We start from the raw sequence: 20,528 nt of genomic DNA on the forward strand, positions 1-20,528 counted from the left end.
TGGAAAGCTTTCAATAAACCAAAGGTATGGTAAATAAATATATACTTTAAGGGCAGCGAAAAGTCGCGAAATTTCGCGGATTTAAGTTGCGCGATTTTTACTTTTTGAAGAAAATTAACGGAAGAAACTTTTGCGGTTTTTTGTAAATGTTCAATTTTAGTAGCAATAACTTTCGCGAGTGGCTAGGGAAAGTGAACAAAAAATCATTTCAAATCTCATTTCTTTCTTCAGTCGAAAGAGTGATATGCTAATAAATAAAAGATAAACTATTTGCACATCTTGCTCTCATTCCGAATCCTTGTCACTGCGATAATATCGACTCTCCTCGGCTTTTAAAACTTGGAAAAGACTTTCGCGGTTTTTAGGAAAATTCCATTCTTCGCGAAATTAACTTTCGCGAATTTCTTGTTTAATTTCTTACGTGGCAGAAACTTTCACGAAAAAATGCCAAAAACGCGAAAAACGCGAAAGTTTCTACCCGCGAAAGTAAGCAAGATTTACAATTTTATGCTATTTTATGTGAATTTTCATGAGAAGATTAAAAAAAATTTGAAATCTAAACAAAAATCTAAAAAAATTTCAACAAACTGCATACCTTCTCCTCTCACCACAACGATTTTCCAAATGTGAATGTTTTTGATTTCCAACTATCCAAATTTATCTCAATATGAACTTTTATAAAACATTCAACAATAGAATGTATCAGTCATGCTATAAAAAAGCTTTTTTCTGCTTTTTTCATTCTCATTGTTGGCCGTGTGTGGGTATTCACAGAGGAATACTTCAACTTCATTGTACCACGTCCATTGTAAAGATTCACTCCAAAGATTAATAATGGTTTTGTGTAGGAGATAAGGAGATAATACTTAATGAGGAAAATCACACGACAATATCAAAAACCCGAACCCTTGTACCGATGGACACCGAATTTTACATTTTTTTTTAAATTATCAAAAATAGGCACCCTACATATTTATTACCCTACCTGGGACCGTGGAGGTTTAAAAAGGTACCCTGACCAGCGGATACCATTTTGCCATAGTAACCCCCCCCCCCCCGGGATCAAAAATGACACCGATTTTACATCGGATTTTTATTTAAAAAGTGATATACATTTTTGGCCAAAATCTTAAGGATAAGTTAAAAACATTTTAAGGCTTTTTGGACTCTAAAACACTTGATTTCTTAGGAAATTGACAAAATTACTCACATATGGTGAAAATAAGAACATATTTTGAACATTTTTATGGCTTAAAACTCAAAAAGTTAAGTACATCCAAAGGCTCCAAAAATTTTGGATATTCTTATAAAAAACGTGTATCTTATACCTTATCGGGAAAAAAGCCAAGAACAACTGACCAATTTTTTCCAAGAGCAAAATATCCTAGCCAGGGGTACACTTAAATTTTTTTGATTAAATGGATGGCGCGATTGAGTGGTCTGGTGTTATGAATATATACAGTAAAACGGTCCGCCGGTTTTTAGTTGCGTTTGGCTGTTTGGAAGATGAAAATAGGATGAAGCAAATGATTTTTATTTGGAGAATAAGGAATTTCAAATCTGATTTTTATATCCGTTTCTCATTTTTCATTATATTTTCAGCACCAAGTAGTTTTTTGTTATTGTTCATGTTTTCTTTCAAAATGGTGACCTAACCAAGTGCTCCTTCTCTACTTCACTGCACTCAACGTCATCGAAAATCATCGAAAGGTTCAGCCAGAAAGACTATACTATAGTCTAAATATCACTTGAATTTAAATTGACCGGCAAATTTTTCGAGCTAAAAACTCAAAATTAACTTTCTGCATAGAAAAAAATCATTCCTAAATTCGAATCTTTGTTCTAGGAAAACATGACTAAAATGTCACCATGGTGGCAATAATTTTGAGTTTTTAGCTCGAAAAATTTGCCAGTCAATTTAAATTCAAGTGATATTTAGATTATAATATATATGTATAGTCTTTCTTGCTGAACTTTTTAATGATTTTCGAAGTTAAATTCAAAAATGTCACCGTGGCATTTTTTTGCGTACTTAGACCAAAGTTGAGATAAAAAGACTTTTTGGGGATACCTTATTACATGAATATAAGTGTATGGAAGTATTTAACGGCCTTGAAATTAACACGACATCAAATTAACACAAATTTTTCTGTTTTTCAAGGTAACAGCGGCTGGTTTTAACTATCGGGTTTTTTATTAACATGAAAAATTTTCCAATTGTGTTAATTACACGTCTCCTAATATTTCGTGTCATAGGGCATGTCGCTGCACACGCTAACCTTTTCAAATCCATATTACAAGAATGAAATGATGGAGGGAATGGCCGAACTAAATCCCGTAACAACAATCGTATTATAATACAACGCCTATAATACTGTATTACACGCATTATAAACGACTCCAGTCTAGATTTTGACAGATGACATCCACATCATGGATATGTAGAAGAATATTTAACAAGGGAGGAGTTCCATCTTGTATTCATATACCTTATATGGAAATAACTACTCTCCTTCAAAAACGAATAACTCCATCTACATTACGTCATGACAAAATATTTTTGCACGCGACACTAAATCTAATTAAAATCTGTTATATTTTAGTAAATTACAATGCAAGGCTGATTTCAATGTATCTTATGAAACTCAGCTGACCTGCTGTGTGTCATCATTGGTCAAGCTAAAAGAAATGCAGGGGTGAGTTTGTATACATTTGGAGACAACATCCTACACAAGTGACTTTGTCAGCAGAAAAACGAGTTAACTATGCCTTTATAAATAAAAGATTATATAATTTTAAGCCTGTCTGAGATTTTTCAATTATAGCTTTCGTCGCTGCAAATATTTTATGGATATCCATGACCTAGGACCATTGCCGTGTGAAGTATTTTGATATTTGTCGGGCCTCTACATTGCTGAAAGCATTACAAAAAAAATACAACCAAAATTCATTCCAAAAATCAACGATTCAAGCAAAAATGTATATTTTCTGTCGTCTTTAAGAAACAATCTTTAAACAATTATTGGGGATGAAGCCCCCAAAATTTCCTAAACTGTCGCAGACAATTGCAAAGTTCTAAAATAGTTTAAATTACACTACAATCTTGGTCAAAATAAATTGGGAGTTTTGGTTAATTCCTCGTTTTCAGCAACTTAAAGTTCAGGTGAAAAAGTAACTTTTGGGCAAATTGATAAATTTATTCGTATATTTCAATTCGGGAGGGGTTTATAGACTTTCAGGCTATATTCTGCACCCTAATGGACCATTCTTGCATTCTTGGACTTTTAGTTCCTCCGATCTTCCTTAAGGGCTCTGACCATAGTCCAAAAATTGATTTTGGTATTTGAACATAAAAGTTATATTTCAGGTTCCTTAATACTTTTAACAAAGTATTGCCTTTATAAATTGCTTTTTAATCGAATCCCTTAAGAGTATTTAAGAATTTAATTGCAAAAATGACATTATGAACTTTAAAAAGATGTTAATAATATGTTGCATCACCCTCTTTTACTATGCTGGACAAAAGGTTTGTAGACTTCTGCAATATTTGCAATATACTTCAATATTGATCAGTCTAACCGCAAGGGCGAACCACAAGGGCTTAATTACCTGGCTTACACCAGTATCAAAACGCTGATTTTTTGCTTGTGGTTCCCTCAAAAGCAATTAAAAAGCAATGCAACGACTTCAAAAGTGTTATTTTTCACTGAAATTTCATTTGTCTACAACCTTTTGTCCAGCATTGTACAAAAAGTACTTAGTTTTAATGGGTAATTAACTTTTTTGTTTCAAAATTTCTTTACACTGTCCGCAAAGAATTAAACTATTTTAAATTTTGCGGAAAATTTTTCTAAAAAGATGTGTCAAAAGTTATGACTGTTTTTTTAAGCAAAATCCAGATGAAAAATTGATGAAAAACCACTATTTTGAAGATTTTGAGACAAAGAAGCATTTACAAAAATTTTCCGCAAAAATTTTTATTGTTCGGTAAAAGAAAGATACACCATCTACTGCGAAAAACTTTTCAAAATGTTTTTTCTTCGCCGAAACTAAGCCCTTCAAAGTTGAAATACTCTTCCTCGCAAAAGTCTTCATTTTCTTCCTCATCAAATTTTTTCAATGCAATTTTTGAATTTTCAGATTCAGGAATAGTTTGTCTAACAGAAAATGTATAAAATGCCATAGTTTTGTTGGTTACATCAGTCAGAAAACACATTTTAAACACGGTAATTATGAAAAATTCACTATGGCCAGAGCCCTTAGTTTTAAGTCTAGCTTTAGGACTACCCGTCCAACCTAGTTTAGAGCACTTCCAAAGCGTTTGTGGTTGTAAGGTCTCGTGGGAATTTCCCTTTTTTTCTCAAATATTATGACTATGATTGTAGACTGAAACCTGAAAAAGTTCTTGTTATATTAAGTAACGCGAGTCAGAGTCGAAAAACAATTGCAAGGTAGCAAGGTTTTAGGGTGTGGTTTTTGTGAATTTAAAAATAAATTTTCAATGACGTCTAAGAAACCAAACTCAAAAAACTTTGCTTCGTTAAACAAATTGGTTTGATTTTTGAGGCTGTTTTGCGAAACAATTGCGAAACAAATCAGATCTGATGGATTGATAAGGCCTATACAACTACACAAGTTTCATCACATAATCATTGAAATCGTCGAAAACGAAGAGATGTGGGTGGAATACCATACGTGATTGATTATAAACATTTATAATAGCTGGACCCAGTTGGTACACATACAACGTTGTTTTAACGTTCAAATAAAATCATTTGGACGTTATGAATGTCAAATGGACGTTGTTTTGACGTTGTGTGCCGACCGCGGAGTGTTCCTTTTACAAAAGGTCAGTCTTGTATGAGATCGCTTCATCTAATCGTATTGCTTTTTCCTCACGACCTACATCACGTTCTTTTATACAGGGTGTCCCTGATAAAAGTATCGAGTTTGAACATGCGATTGAGTAGAAAGTTTTAAGTGTGTATTCACAAAATTGTATTTTAAGCTCTCCCTCTTTTTATTGATTAATTTATACGTTGTAACTACCTTTTGTAATGAGCCTATGTGATGGAGAACGTTCTTATATTTTAGCGATAACACACACAAACTTTTTTACTCAATCGCATGTTCAAACTCGATACTTTTATTAGGGACACCCTGTATAAAGAACAAAGAATATAAGATTATAATCAAGTGGGATTACTCTACATAATCGCACAATGGGTTATTTTTTCTTATTTGGCACGCCCTCAAAGAGAGCAATTAATCGTTAATCACACTTTCCAATGCGGCGCCAATGTTTACAAAATTAATTTTAATGTTTTTTCTTACATTTTTTTTGCATCGAACGTTTTAATTGCATATGATTGCATTCGAAATTTATTTTGTGAGAAAGAAAATCAATAAACAACAATAAAAGAAAGACATAAAGAGAAGAGAAAAATATAAAACTCTCAGTGTAATTTCTGTAATTTACTTTCCGAACTGGGAAAAAGTAGTGAAAGCCATTGTGCGATTAGCTCGTAATCACATAATAACTCGTACAATTCGAAAATTGCACTCGTGATTTTTTTGTTTCAAATTTTCCTCGTCCTTTCGGACTCGGAAAATTAATAACAAAAAAATCACTCGTGCAATTATATTCGAATTGCACTCGTTATCATGTGATTACATATACTAATGACGGGATTGGCTCTTTTTAAGTACAGTATTACGAGATTTGACGAAAAAAGAGACGGAAGAATGGTATTTTAAATTCCTGTCACTGTGGTTGACCTTATTTTTGGTCTGTTTTCCGGTATTTTAATCTTTAAAAACGGGTGCGACGGTGTTATTTTTTACTTTTTTTTTATTTCCGGGATTCCGGAATCCAGCCAAAATTTTGACAGTAAAACAGTATTTCGAACCCTTACAACCTCCCCGCCCAATTAGGGTTTCGAGGCCTAAAATTTAAGAACATTCAAAGAACATTCAAACCAAGATACTCACAAAATACTGAGCATAAAACTCAAATAATTTGACGTTGTTACAATAAAAACGAGTAGTATAGGTTGCCTATCGCGAGACAAACTCCTTGATGTATTTTAGCTCTGTATAAAGATTTGGACACACAAAAACACACATTGTGACACATACCCTGAGTATCAGAGGTTTAAGAATATATTAACCTCTGAAGACCAATAATATAAATTTTATCGCGCATGTGTCAATCCAATCACTGTAGAAAGAATCAAAGATGAAGAGCAAATATTACCTTTTTAATGTTTAGCAGACTGTATCAGTATGTAGTTTACTATTTACGAATTCCCCAGAAACCTCCAAGTGTAATTGAAAAAGAAATCTTTTACATGATCCCCAAATGTATATAACAGTAATTACTAAACTATTAATTATGGAAATGTCACTTTAATTTAATCGAAATAATAGACAGACTTTATGTTATGATTCTCTATCACTGACTCTTTTTAAAATGCATTGAGGATATTTTTTAGTTGTGTTTTCAACGATGGGAATAAAAATATCAACTTTGAACTTCATCCAAGATCTTGGATGATCGTCATGGTTAATTTTGTCTTCGTTGATTGCGCGCTGAATAGAATCTCTATTCGTCGGCACAGCGTCGATATATGATTTCGACCTGTGCTTTTCACGGTATGTGACACAGCATAACTCAAAGAATCATAAATCAAGACTATTTGTTTATAAATATCTAAATCTATATCCACCAGAGGTATGTCACGACATGGTGGTTTTTAAACTCTGTTGGAAAATATAGACCTGGATTTAATCCTCATGATGCTTGATTATAGGATGAATACCACTCAATTGAATATCCTGACAATAAGACATCCCTGTCCCACAGTCCCGGTGGAACTTCTTTCTTCAGTGGGGATAAAAATCCATATCGAAATCTCAATGGGGATAGAAATTTGATTGTTTCAAGGTTAGAAAATCCAGTGGGATATGGTTTTGGAGTGCAATTTTTAGATATTGATTTTCGAGTGGGATGAAATCAAAGTTAATTCCCAGTGGGACTGAAATTCTAGGGTATTTTCCCGGGACCAAATTTTTACCAAATTTTCCAGTAGGGATCGGGTCCCAGTGGGTCACAATGGTAGCAATTCACGGATATTTCAGATTTCACGTCCACATTCTTTCGAAGGTTGTGAGTTTTCAAATACAAGTAAGTAAAAGAGTTGTGCACTGCACAATGTATGATGCGTCAATCATCGAAAAGAAAACACCCACGTATTCACGTATTCAAAATGCATATTCTCACGTTCACGTAAATTAATTCGATTCATACATAGCACAAAATTTACCGCCTACTTGCAGTTACAGAAAAATCCAATTAAGGCATTAATGCAAACGCCCGTTAGATGCGGTTTTTATCAAGCGAAATAGAAAATATGTGTCAACCTTCTCAAATATGTTTTGTATCAAGGGGTTAACCGACTTACAAAGATAAGGTTTCGAGGCCTAAAATTTAAGAACATTAAAAGAGCATTCAATACAATTTGTTAAAAAAATAAGACCAAGATACTCACAAAATGCTAAAGCTTTTTAATAAAGCTTATAACTCAAATAATTCAACGTTCCTATTAAAAGAACTTGTAGTAAATTCGTTTCCACGAGACGAGCTCCTTGATACATCTGAGCTCTGTATAAAGATTTGAGCACACAAAAACACACTGCAGTGACACATCAACACTCAAGAATATAATAACTCACGACTAGTTGTTTATCAATATCTACATACTAGAGGCATGCAATTATGGAGCGGAATGAATGCCATAAATACCCAGTTTAGGCAATCGACGGAAGTTTGGCAACTAATCGGGTCAGTTTAATACTCTAGAAATCTTAGCCCCTTTTTACCCCCTTTGAAAAATGAAAAAACACCCCATGGAAACTTTTCTTGGATAACCCTCTTGAAATGTTCGTCCACCGTCGTATGTATATAAAACTGAATTGCCCATTTTAACGTCCATATTCTTTAAAAGGCTTTGTTGTTTTATCGGTTGTCGCAGTTAGGTTGTCGTGTTTTTGACACGGGAGTACAAGAGCTTTCTGCTGCGCATTGTATGCTGTCAATCATCGACTACTCACACATTTAAGTGCTAATAAGTGATTTCCCACGTTCAAGCGATTTAATTCGATTCACATAACACTCAATTTACTTTTCATTGAACGCCTACTTGCAGTTACAGAAAAATCCAATTAAGGCATTAATGCAAACGCCCGTTTGATGCACTTGTGTTATCAAGCGAAATAAATATATGTGTCAACAGCAATGGCTGGCATTTGTAATTGCTTGCAGTATTCTTTTGAATTCTATTGTTCCGCGCAATTGTTCGGTTTGTCAAATGCCTAATGATGCCAGCGTGTTGGCATTTCGTTGGCATTTGAAATGCCATTTTGAGCAAAGGAATCCCCTTTTCTGGCATTTCAAATCAAACAAAGGAACCAAAACAAAGAGAAAAAATGACATTTTTGATTTTTTAAAGTATTTGCACGTTTTTTATTCAGTTCTTTCTATAGATTGTAAAATTTGCAAGATTTGCCATAGCCTAGCCCTACGGCAAAAAGTTTCAGTCTTAATGGCTGCAGTTTTTGAGAAATTCCATGCTTTTCATTGTTTGATCTGTCCAACGATGTAAAAATAATAGATAACCAACTTGCCTTGATTCTCAAAAAACATCCGTGTTATGGTTGTAAAAATATTGATGACATTTTGCATCGTAAAAAGTGCAATTAAATAAAACAGGGTTTGAGAAAAGAGGATGGAAAATGATTTCGGGTTTTATTGTTTTTCTATTCAAAGCGGCACCCTTTGATGGTTCCGGGATATGTTATTAAAATGGCGGATTTTGGTAGATGGGAAATAAAATCGCGATGGCGATTATGTACAGTGCTGTTCATGTTCAGTCAACTTTATCCTCTTTTTTTGAGGGTTTTCCTCTCAATTATAGAGAGAACTCTTGTTTGATTGGTTTGTTCATGCATTTGGGTTTCCCTTGCAAAAGAAATCAGAGGAAAACCTTGCCTTGTGCAAAAGATATTCAATATTGCAGACAAGTAGTGCAATTTTTACAATTCAAAACTGGTGTCTGGGAGGATGTCCATTTCACACGAAAGATAAGTATCTAGCATTCAAGTCAAAGTTTTTTGGAATCCTTAAACATTGTGCTATCCAGAAATATATGTTTGTAAACTCGGATAGGCCATTTTCAACTCGCACAGCTCTTGAAAATTGCCAGTTTTACTGCCTTCAAACAAGCAATTTACTACTTTTTGTCCCCTCCAGGAGGATGTAAATGTCAATGTTGCAGAAGTCGAGACTGCAAATTATTTTGTAAAAATTAAGAGCACCATCACTTTGTGTTAAATTTTTTACCTTACAATGTCTTGGAAAGTTGAAATCGGTTTAAACATGGTATTATTAGGCGTTTTCGCATGCACCACTGACCACCACATTCACATTCTATTCATAAAAAAAACATAACTATGGTATACAATGGGGGGAGGAACCACCTTATAGAGAGTTATAGTCCAGAGTAGCTGTTGAGCATAGTGAGAACAGACAATAGAACAAAATAATTTTTAGAGAAATTGTCATTTTTTTTCTATACACAATAATTAATTTTTTTCTAGCTCAAGGGAGCTAGCTACGGTTGTGTGTGATATATTATAGTATAACAACAACACCATATCCTAAAAACAATAAAAGTTAACAATGTAGTATTTTTGTGGGGAGTATGATTTTTAAGTATATTTTCCTGAATACTTAGGCAAAATGGGTTACATGGGGATGTGTCGCTGCGCTGGTTAAGGTTCATTTTTTCACCTCCTAAAAGTCCCAGGTACTGTTTGCAAAAACACTCCTTGTAGGTTTTCTATTTTATAAAGTTTCGGGAAAAAGTTTGGGGAAATTTTGGAATTTCAGTCCTATAGGGTCACTTTTTTTATAAATTTTATTTAGTCCCACATAGGGTCAGTTTTTGAATCTCAGTGAAACGTTCTCCCGTCAGTTGGCGGCTAAAGGTTAGTACCCCACCCTTCGGGTATGATTCATTCATTTATTAATGAATTTTATAAATTTTAATTGGTATATACCAGCAAAGGGTTGTGGTTGACATTGGTTGACCCCAATTAGTTGTACTTTTCATAAATCATCATTAGTGCGGAGTAACTTTTGTCAACTCTATAAGCCGCAACATTTTCTGATTCTCAACTTATAGTACCACAAGGGGGGTCAATTGAAGATCAATTGCAGAAAAGCAAATTTTATCGTTATTCACTCATCTCTGATATTAGTCTTAGAAATGTTATTACTGATAAGATCCATTAAACTTTGAATGAGAGGATTTTGTTCACTAATCCAAGATGGCTGTAGTGACAAGGTTTACTCCAATAATATATCAGATCTGACCATGTTTTATTTTAGAATTTCTCAAAATGTATAAAATAAACAAAGTTTAATTGAATTTCAAAAATGGAGGCATCTGTGTAAGTATGAACGTTATAGAATATACGAATAATGTATATGATTCATGGTTTCAGCCCACTTTTTAGGTGCCCCCAATGAATTGAATTAGGTGCCCTTAATAATTTGCTCTGGGTTAGGTGCCATCATTCATCAACTCAAGAATCTTTTTTTACCCCAGGGTAACTATAAGTGCTGCTAGGTGCCCCCAATGGGCAGGTGCGCCACGGATTTGCTCAATATTTTGTAAACATTTGAAATGCATTGGGCCTGCATTGTGTTGTATAAAGTCTTTGTTCTTTGAAATATTATAGTCAAATCATTAAAGTTATGTTTCTTTTAGGAAACACCTTTCCAAGTTAGATGAAATATGTCGAACCTGTGGAAACAAGATTGTCATCAAGCGTGACAAGCCCTACAAGCCAAAATCAGCATTAGTATATGAAACAACAATTCAACAACTTTTTGATTGTAACATAAAGGAAGATGTATCGGGAATCCACCCACCTAATTTATGCGACACCTGTCGGAAGAAATTGGATAATGCGACAAAGTCCAAGCATTCTACTTCTGACTCTCTACCAATTTTCCAAGCTCACTCAGATACTGCATGTAATATTTGTAATTTGCCAACAGTGCGCCATACATAAGGGATTCAAAATAACAAAAATTACGAAAGAATCAAAAGTGATCGGAAATCCTTCTAACACAAATATTTCTTCGCTAGCTGAAGCCGCAAAACAATGCAATTTAGTGGATCTGAGCAAGTTTGGGGATCCTACTTACACTTTTGCTTTCATTGATACCGGTTTTGTGATCGGGTTCAGAGTGGAAGTGGAGATCGATGGCAGATGGAATTTATACCATGGAAAGTACTTGATTAAAAAGGATCATAACATTTTAAAATGTCTACCTGAGGTAATTGATTTGGAAAATGCCTTGTTGATTTTTGAAACGCTAAGTAAGTGCAAACTTTGTCAGGGAAATGATGACTTTGAGAAACTTATTAATGAAAAAGTTGATCCTAAAGAAAGTTCTTTTAAGGACAAGCAAGGCAATATTAGGGCTAGAATTGAAAATGATAACTTATCAGGTGTGGATGACCTCACAACGATCCGTGTCAAAGATTGTGAGTTGATGGTGAGGAATGATGCTATGAGGTGCCAGCCATGCATAAAATACCGCCAGTATTTGCATAATACTGTTTATCGGCGCTCAATGAGTCCAGAAGTACCATCCAAATTCACTGCAAACAAACATCTAACTAAAGATTTTTTGATGATAAAGGCAACTAATCAACAAAAAAAGATCAAATCATTGAAGCGTAGCCTTGAGTCCATGAGAACCTTTGTTAGTCAATTGGTTGAAAGTGAAGGATGTGCTGTAGAGAACAATCTATTGAAAGGTTTGTTGAAAAGGAATTCTTGGTTTTTATGTTTAAAAAAAAGTTTATTAATAAAAGTTTCAATTTTCTTTGCTTTTACCCAAAAATATTCAACTTTTGACTAACCTTGTCAAATAGGTTAGTAAGTTTAGCATCTAACTGAATTATTTCACAAAACGAAGTCTTTACTAAATGCGGGGTATTTTGGGTTACACTTTCTCTAACATGAACAATATTTTCACAACAAGATTCCTCATTTAGACATTCTAATTGTCGACATATCATGATATTTAATGCTTTCTGTCTTTATACAGAAATATGCAACAACGTAGTTTCAACAAATGATTCACCTTTTGATGAGGACAGTCCTATCCACTTGCTTTGGGAACAACAGAAAAAGCAGGTGTCATTGGAAAACAAACGGACTATGAGATGGCACCCTGTGATGCTTCGATGGTGCATATCCATTTACCTTAAATCTTCTGGAACATATGAGCATCTACGAAATTCTGGTTTTTTGGTCCTGCCATCCAAAAAAACCTTGGATAAATACGTCAACTTCACTACCCATAACACTGGATTCAACCCTGATGTATTAGAGAATCTACTTCGATTAACAGAGAACCAGCAACATTTGCATGTTGGTCTTGTGCATGACGAAATGAAGATAAAATCTGGTATTGTCTACAGTAAGAATTCTGGCAAGATTGTTGGATTTTGTGATCTCGGAGATATCAATAATGAGATAACCTGTTTTGATCGCCGTGTAACTAACCAAGACGAGCATCCTCCTATTGCTACTCACGTACTCACTCTAATGGTCCGTGCCATTAACTTTCATCTCAATTACCCTGTCGCCTATTTTGCAGGAGCTGGTGTCAAGGGATATGAACTGTATCATATCATTTGGGAAGCCATCCGAATTTTAGAATTCCTTGACTTCAAGGTATCATACTGCTTGTATACTGTTTATATTATTTCAAGTCTTTTGGTAAATTCGTTTTAAGTTTTACCTTTCCTGCTTGCTTATTACTTTTATAATGTCATCAATTGAATTAAATTGAATGGAATTTTTTTTGATTTGACAATCATTATCTGATGAAACCTTTTTGGTGTCTTTTTAGTAGAATTGGTTTGTAAATGTGGAGACTTTTCATATTTCTAGGTGTGGTTTGTTGTCAGTGATGGGGCTTCACCAAACAGGAAGTTTTACAACTACCACAAAAGAAAGGAAAACATTATTGATGGGGTTGTTTACTCGACGATCAATAAGTTCGACCCAACTCGTCGAATTTATTTTATTTGTGACGTTCCTCACTTAATCAAAACTACACGAAATTGTGTAGCAAATTCACATGCTCATCAAAATACCAGAGAACTCTTTGTAAGAATATCATTTAGTATGTTTCAATAAAAACTCATTAGTGTTTTCCCCCTCTGTTTTGTTGTCTAAATCGAAATACCTTATAATCACTGGATCAAAATTAAGAAAGGTACTANCATACAATGAGGCTGAAATTGAGAATGACTTTGTTTTATTTTACATTTAAGCTTGATGGGAAAGAGATTAGCTGGCAGCATGTCATTGGACTTTTGGAATACGACGTTGGTATAGATCGTGATGCACCTGGATTTCATCAAACTAAACTGACTGTTGAACATGTGCGTTTGACACCAAGAGCCAGGATGAATGTTGCCTTGGCGGCTCAAGTACGTATTTTTGAGGAGCCATAAAAATTTGATTTCAGAATTTTAGACAGAACTTTTCACACAAAACGTTTTAATATTCAGTTGTAATTAAACTGTCTCTACTATTGATCCCTAGCTTAAACATGTCTCTTGTTTTAGGTTTTAAGCAAATCAGTTGCTGATGCCATGGAACAGCACAACCCTGATGTTACTGTCTCGACCAGAAAACTATTCCTTAAAATAGACGAATTTTTTGACATCATGAACGTCAAATCTACAGTGGCAGGAATTCACACGAACAAAGAAAACTTGAAGCCGTTCAAAAAACCTAACCCTTTAAAACCAGATGGACGTTTGGATGTAAGAATATATTTATATGATAATATAGTAAGATAAAGGGCTCGTTATACGGTATCTAAAGAGTATCAACAAGACCTTTTTCACACCTTTGATAATTATTTCTATTCTTTATTTTGCAGTGGTTGGAGACAAACTTTCTCAAATTCTTGAACGATTGGCAAGCAGAAATAAAAGCAATTCCTGATGTTGACGATAAAAGAAAATTAAGAATGTGCCTTTCCCCTCAAACTCTAACTGGATTACGAATTACTGGTATTTATATTTTCTGCAATCATTAGATGATTAATATTTTAATTTCATTTCATATGAGTAGAGTATGGAGAATTATCCGATAGTTCTGCTTTCTAAAACTTTTGTCAATCGAAACGAGTTCTTTTTGTTGAAATACAAAACGTAAGCAGACTCAAGAAACCCTCTGATTTTCCTGGTGGACAATGATTCATCTTATTCCCCTTCCTGAATAACAATCTATTGCATGAAATTACGTTACTGATAACATAATTTCTCTACTTGTTTAGTTCATTCTACAATCAGATTGATTCCGATACTTCTCAAAGAACCGGGAATAGAATTCGTTTTGACCGACCGCTTTAATCAAGATCCAATTGAAGAACATTTTGGTGAGTAAACACATTCTCCTCAAAACAGTAAACTTTTGTTGAGACTCACCGCTCTTATTTTTCTACACCTGGAATTGCTTTGAAACAAATCTAACGAGGGCTGTTATTGATTGTTCTCATTTTTGACACTTTGAGTCCCTTACACTCATATAATTATCTCAAAATATTGAAAGATATACTACTTTCTTGAAGGTAAGCAAAGAGCAAGACTTGGTGGTTGTGACAATCCTAGCCTAGGTCAATATGGATCAAGTGAAGGAAAACTGATAACTGCGAAGGATCAAGCCATTCTTGTCATGCGTGGTAACAGTTCTGGTAGGAATAAAGTAAAACAAAAACCTCAGATTAACATTCATGACATGACACCTCTGCCAAAACGTCCAAAAACCGAACAAAGGAAGAAGAAAAAAGATGACGATGATGATGGTCTATTTGGAAATTTAGCAAAATGACTTTTTAATTGCACGTAATCAAAGGAAAAAATTAAAATGATAATTTTTCTTGCTTAAAATCAATATATAATGGATCTTTTAGGGCAATTTGCCATTTCTATCTTTTGTTTCAGTCTCTTTTAATGCTTATTTCATTGCCTTAATTCTTGTACTTTGTCAGCCATTTTGGTTTTATTTTTCATTAGACTTGTATATGTATAAGAATTTTCAGTGTTTTCAGGAACATTTCGAACCATTAATTAAGAGACTAGCAAACTATGAATAGCACCATCAAGATATTTTTTTGCTTTCACATACAAAAAATACACATTTTTTATAAGCAACCGAGTTGCTAAGGGCTCAGGCCTCAAAATGGCCCAAAAAATAAGCAACTTGCTTAGCAACCCTGAGGCCTTAAATCCTAATTAGCATATTTTTTCCTCCGCAATAAAAAATGACTTTGACACAACTTTAAAAGAAAGACTTGAAAATCTTCGAAAATTGCCTCTACTGCCCATTCAAAATTGAAAAAATTGTTGTAAAATGCAAAAATGTGCTTTCTAACCATTTTAAGCTTGAAAATTTTTAAGCAACCTTACAAGCAACTTTGGGTCTGGATTTCAAAAAATCCTTAGCAACTCCAGGCCTGACCCTAAAAATGGAGTTGCTTGCTTATAAAAAAAATGTGTATACAGAGATCATCCGATAATAAGTATTTTTTGTAATATAGCTTTTATTGTATATTTTCATTAGGGAGTAAGATAAACAAAAAATAGAACACGAATGCAGGACATTTGTTTCATATAATTGTCCTGTGTTTTTGTCTATTTTTTGGAAAAAAATTTGTTTTTAATTTTATTCTGATTATCAGATTTTATTTTTATTTTTAGAAACAAAATTAACCACCAGTTCTGTTTGACATTTTCAAAAACAAAACAGGTTGTAGAGAAGATGATTATCAAATTTGTCTGTTACTAGTTATGATTTCCTGTGCTTGCAAAGTGGCTTTAGCAAACTTTAACTTCAAATCTATTTCGTTCCCAGCATGTTTCCTTTGCATTCCTTATCAAGGAGGGGGTGATTATGTCAATTATGTAAATAAATGGAAATAGGTGGTTTCTTTTACCCAAAAAACAAAGGGGTCCCTACAAATAGCTTGTCAAAAGAATGCTTATGAAAAACGTGCACAATATTCATACTTCATTGTCTCGAAATAACACCAGTATTTGAATTTTAAGCTAAAATATAATTAAAAAGCAACTGGCAACAAGAATTTATCAAAATTTTTCGAAAATTTGAAGTATTCACTGGGTATATTATGATTTTGAATGTGTATATTTGTAAGTTGAAAGATCCAGATGAAAAATAAAAAAGACAGAAATATTGTTACTCTTGTCTATAAATGATGTTGTCTTCACTTTTTTTTATTTTTGACAATAAAGTAAATAAATTAAAGATTTGACAAACACATGTAAATATTACAAAATATGAGATATCATGAAAAACTGAATGTACTAGTATATAAAATCAGTTTTTATGGATTATTAATCGAGGGCACGTGTGCCGAGGTCAATATTTTCCAGAGAGACAGGCTTACTGAGGTTAATAATCCATTTATAGCCATGCAAAAATTAATCAATAAAAGTAATTAACAAGTGTATTCTATTGTTCTACATCGTAAAAATTAACATTCTAAAGATGTCAATTTCATAACTGGTCACTATGGGGAAATATTAACTGGCCACGTGACATCAATTATCCAATCAGTTTTCTCAAAAATGATTGACAAATGTATTGCAGGGCTATAAAACATCAAAATGTTCGTCTGGAAATTTTGATAATTGGGGTTTTTGCAATTTAGAAAAAGTACTAAATACACAGCTTCGTTGTTTTGTATAACAAACAACAAAACAAACATAAGAATTTGAAACTTCTCACAAAATTTCAAAAGGTCCACAAACTTTTATGTCCTTACCACAAGAGGTGTACGTTAAAACAGTAAATGTCACAAATTAAAAAATCACTCTGCTAATAGTGAAAATGGTTACTCTAAACTAAATTTGAAGAAAAAAAAACAAAAAAAAAAGAAAACAGCAGTTCGGGATAGAACCTGAAAAATTTTGTCTGAGTGCATTAACCAAAGAAAATCCACTGCAATTAAAGTTTTTTTCAAAACAAAGTTAAGGGCCCACAGTGATATGGAAAAATCAAAACAAAAATCATGACTTTTTACACAGTGAATTCACGGTTGAATGAAAAAAAAGCTACAATCTTTCAATAATCCATGGTGAAATTTAAGCTTTTATTAACTTGACAAACTATCAACCCAATTCTATCCTGAAAGCTGTTTTCTCTGTGCTGGTTTTCCCTTATCGTCAATATTTGTTTTACTGTTCTTTTTAAGTTTAATAATAGTAACCCAAGCCTTGATGAATGCGTTAGCACGAACATTGGTCCATATTTTGAAGACAGCCTTCCTTAAATAGTTGGAGAGAGAATCATTTAAATCTTTCGTCAGGGAGTCCCATGACATTCTCACAAGACTACTCTTGTCCATTTTCTCATAAATCAAAGGTCTCAAATCCTCCCCAGCATAGTGCACCATCAAATTTCTGTTTGAGAACTGTCCGAATAACATTCTCCAAACGGCGTATAAAAATGTAAAATTCATCATTGATGACATATGCTCCTCCTCTGTTAATTCTTTCAGTCCATGCACGAGTGTATTCTAGAAAAGGGATGACCTTGCCTTGCCACCTTGTTCTTGGCTCCAGCTATGGAGCACTAACAACAAAGCCGTTTTCGAGTCTGATTCTTTCCTGTCTTCAAGCTTTTTCAGGAGTACGTATGGAATGTAACCTGCGACATACCGTAAAATATTTTCTTCCTGAAGTGTCAGTTTTAACTCAAGTTTTTTTGTTTCAGGCCTGTTTTCCTCAAGATTATTTCGATAATTCCATATCTCTTTATGGAGTTTTTGAAGTATGTAATGGAGTAAAATTCTAAGCTCTTTCGTCTCTGGAAAGTCCTTGAATAATGTTCTCCATAATGTCCATATGGTTTTGTTGCTGAAAACTTCCTCTAATTTGAATGTACAACTTTCGATTTTAGAAGGGTGATCCGGTATGCACTGAAGCATACATACAGTAAATTGTTTGAAAGAATTGATTGTTGTCGTGTTGTCCTTTTCTTCCAATTTGGATTTCAAATATTTGATGAGCTGATGGATAATTGATTCCTTTTTCAGGTTGAATATTCTGTCTTTTGAAGCAACTTCAACAGCATTCTCCAAAAATTTGAATGTTTGTTGTTGTATATTTCTCCTCCATTCTGTGAGGTTCTTGCTTGATTTGGATACTGAAATAAAAATAAAATCATGATTATTCAACATGCCATCATATGGGGACATAATATATCATATTTTGATCCAAAAAATAACAAAGAAAGGAAGGATTTTGTGTAATACCGTCAACAGCTCTTACTTGGGATGGGTGGTCATATCATGGTATGGTTGACTTTCTGGTCTATATTTTCACTTACTGTTAAATCTCTGTTGACAACAAGTTTGTTTTCTATGATTTTGCGACTATGTTAATTTGATGACTTTGGAGGTTCAGTAAAATGATGGCCAAATTGCTGTCCCATGTTTTGTCAGACTGTCCCAAGTTAGAGCTGTTGACGGTATCATCCAACAAACTGGTACAGTTTATTGAGTAGTTTTGATTGAAGAATGTAAACAAAGTTTTGGCTACATAGCCACAGTATAGTAGTAGTAGTAGGTAAGGAAAATCCTCTTTTTTTTCTCGAGATGCTAGGGGACGTTGCATTACAAAGACTACGGTCTTCAGACTAAGCGATCATATCATAACTGCATGAGCAGGCAATTGAATTAAAGCAGAACAGAAAAACTGAGACATATACATATACATATATAATTATCAAGTAAAACTCACCACATGATTCTTCGTGATCTTTCAAGTATTTAGGGATGACATACTGCTTGTTGCAATGTTTGCAGTGCAAAATAGGTTTATCCTTGGTCTCTTTCTTATCTTCAACCAGTTCATCATATGATTTTACAATGGCTACATCAGTGTCACTTGTAAAAATGATTGAGATTTCTGAATTGGTGGATTCGGACTCAATGTCCAGCTCAAGTTCATCTGCCTCCTGGATAATGTCCTCATCCACTATGATTGGTTCAATGTCAAATTGTATTTCTTCATCTTCATCGAGATTCATATCATCTAATTCTAAATTTTCAATTGATAACAGCTCCTCTGGCAACTCTGTATCAAAATTCAAAACAAAGTCGTCCATAATCTCATCACTTGTAGACGCCATTTTGTTGTCCTGCTGGTTGAATAATTTCTCCCGCTTGTCTTGAACTCTTGTGCACATATCGCTAAAAAACATAAACAAATGTTCCCGTGCACTGATTGGTTGATAAACAATAAAAACTAATGGAAAACCCGAGAACAATACTCATCAAACCTAGTTCCAATAGATGAATAGGCCATTTTCCGTCCTCTTTTCTCAAACCCTGAATAAAAACTTGCTTCATTTGCAACCTTCTATTGGACAGAATCGATCACGTGATGTATATTTTTCCAAAATTTGGGTTAGAAAATTTATTTAGGTTTATCAAATTTTAACTTTAGATTTGGCAATTGCATTAGCCTTTACATGATTAAGAGCATTTTTCAGTAACAAAACACATAAATTTTGAAACTGAAGGGTCGAAAGGGTTTAAAATCTTCATCAATTTAATTTAGTTTTACCGAAATTTTCCTCAGAATTTTGGTTCTAGACTGGGTAAAGTCTATGTAAGGCTGGATCTACCTCGAAACCCATATTTGATGTATTTTTATGAATTTTACAAGATTATTTGGCCTTTTTCGACGGATTTTCTTCCTTTCTTTGAAATTCAACCTTCCTTTAAATAAGAAAAGGTCATTTAGACAGCTAATTATCATTTTTAATGACTGTAACGAAAATACTGATATATCATGAAATCATGCTTATGTTTAATTTGATAGGTCGATTTTTAACGTTTTTGAGCACTTTCCGAAAGTAACTTTTTTATTCAATTGAGTATAACTTTTGATCTAATGAATCGAGTTCAATAAATGACCCATCAAAATTTAAGTTTATCTTTCTTCTTTCCAATGAAATAGGAATGGTTCTTTTAAAACTTTTAGATTTCGAGAAAATTAGTTGTAAAGAGAGAAACTTTTTTGTGGCGCACCCGGTATAAGCGCTAAAAGTTTGCGCATAATCAGACCTGAAACAAAAGAATTTTGTCACAATACGCAAATTATGCAGAATTTTTATAGCAACAACAAGAGAAACTTATTAACTATACATATAAACTCCCTTAAGGGCAAGGGACCTGGTATATGGCGAGCCGTTTTTCCATTGTTTTCAAGAAACTGTTTTTCCATCTCTTTACATTCCTCTGGGTTAACCGACTTACAAAGATAAGGTATTTCTATATGTTTATATGGTACTTGTTATACATATGTAAGTAAGAGATTTGATTCAAAGTAACAGGA

At 33.7% G+C, this 20,528-nt stretch overlaps 2 protein-coding genes across 2 annotated transcripts; one reads left to right on the forward strand and one right to left on the reverse strand.

Annotated features, from left to right (window-relative positions):
• The first annotated feature begins 10,448 nt into the window (after positions 1-10,448).
• On the forward strand, positions 10,449-15,213 carry LOC136824167 (uncharacterized). The gene is made up of 9 exons (XM_067080340.1): positions 10,449-10,512; positions 10,833-11,894; positions 12,188-12,819; positions 13,039-13,257; positions 13,425-13,583; positions 13,722-13,922; positions 14,042-14,174; positions 14,441-14,542; positions 14,735-15,213. Exons 2-9 carry the CDS (start codon positions 10,976-10,978, stop codon positions 14,992-14,994), a joined length of 2,625 nt encoding a protein of 874 aa, XP_066936441.1. The 5' UTR covers positions 10,449-10,512; positions 10,833-10,975; the 3' UTR covers positions 14,995-15,213.
• Positions 15,214-17,305: 2,092 nt separating this feature from the next.
• Positions 17,306-19,338, reverse strand: LOC136824197 (uncharacterized). The gene is made up of 3 exons (XM_067080373.1): positions 18,927-19,338; positions 17,763-18,330; positions 17,306-17,450 (listed from the first exon to the last, which is right to left on the reverse strand). Exons 1-3 carry the CDS (start codon positions 19,315-19,317, stop codon positions 17,306-17,308), a joined length of 1,104 nt encoding a protein of 367 aa, XP_066936474.1. The 5' UTR covers positions 19,318-19,338.
• Positions 19,339-20,528: the final 1,190 nt, after the last annotated feature.

Source organism: Clytia hemisphaerica, unplaced genomic scaffold, assembly GCF_902728285.1.
Source record: "Clytia hemisphaerica strain Z4C2 unplaced genomic scaffold, Clytia hemisphaerica genome assembly, whole genome shotgun sequence".
Taxonomy (NCBI): Eukaryota; Metazoa; Cnidaria; class Hydrozoa; order Leptothecata; family Clytiidae; genus Clytia; species Clytia hemisphaerica.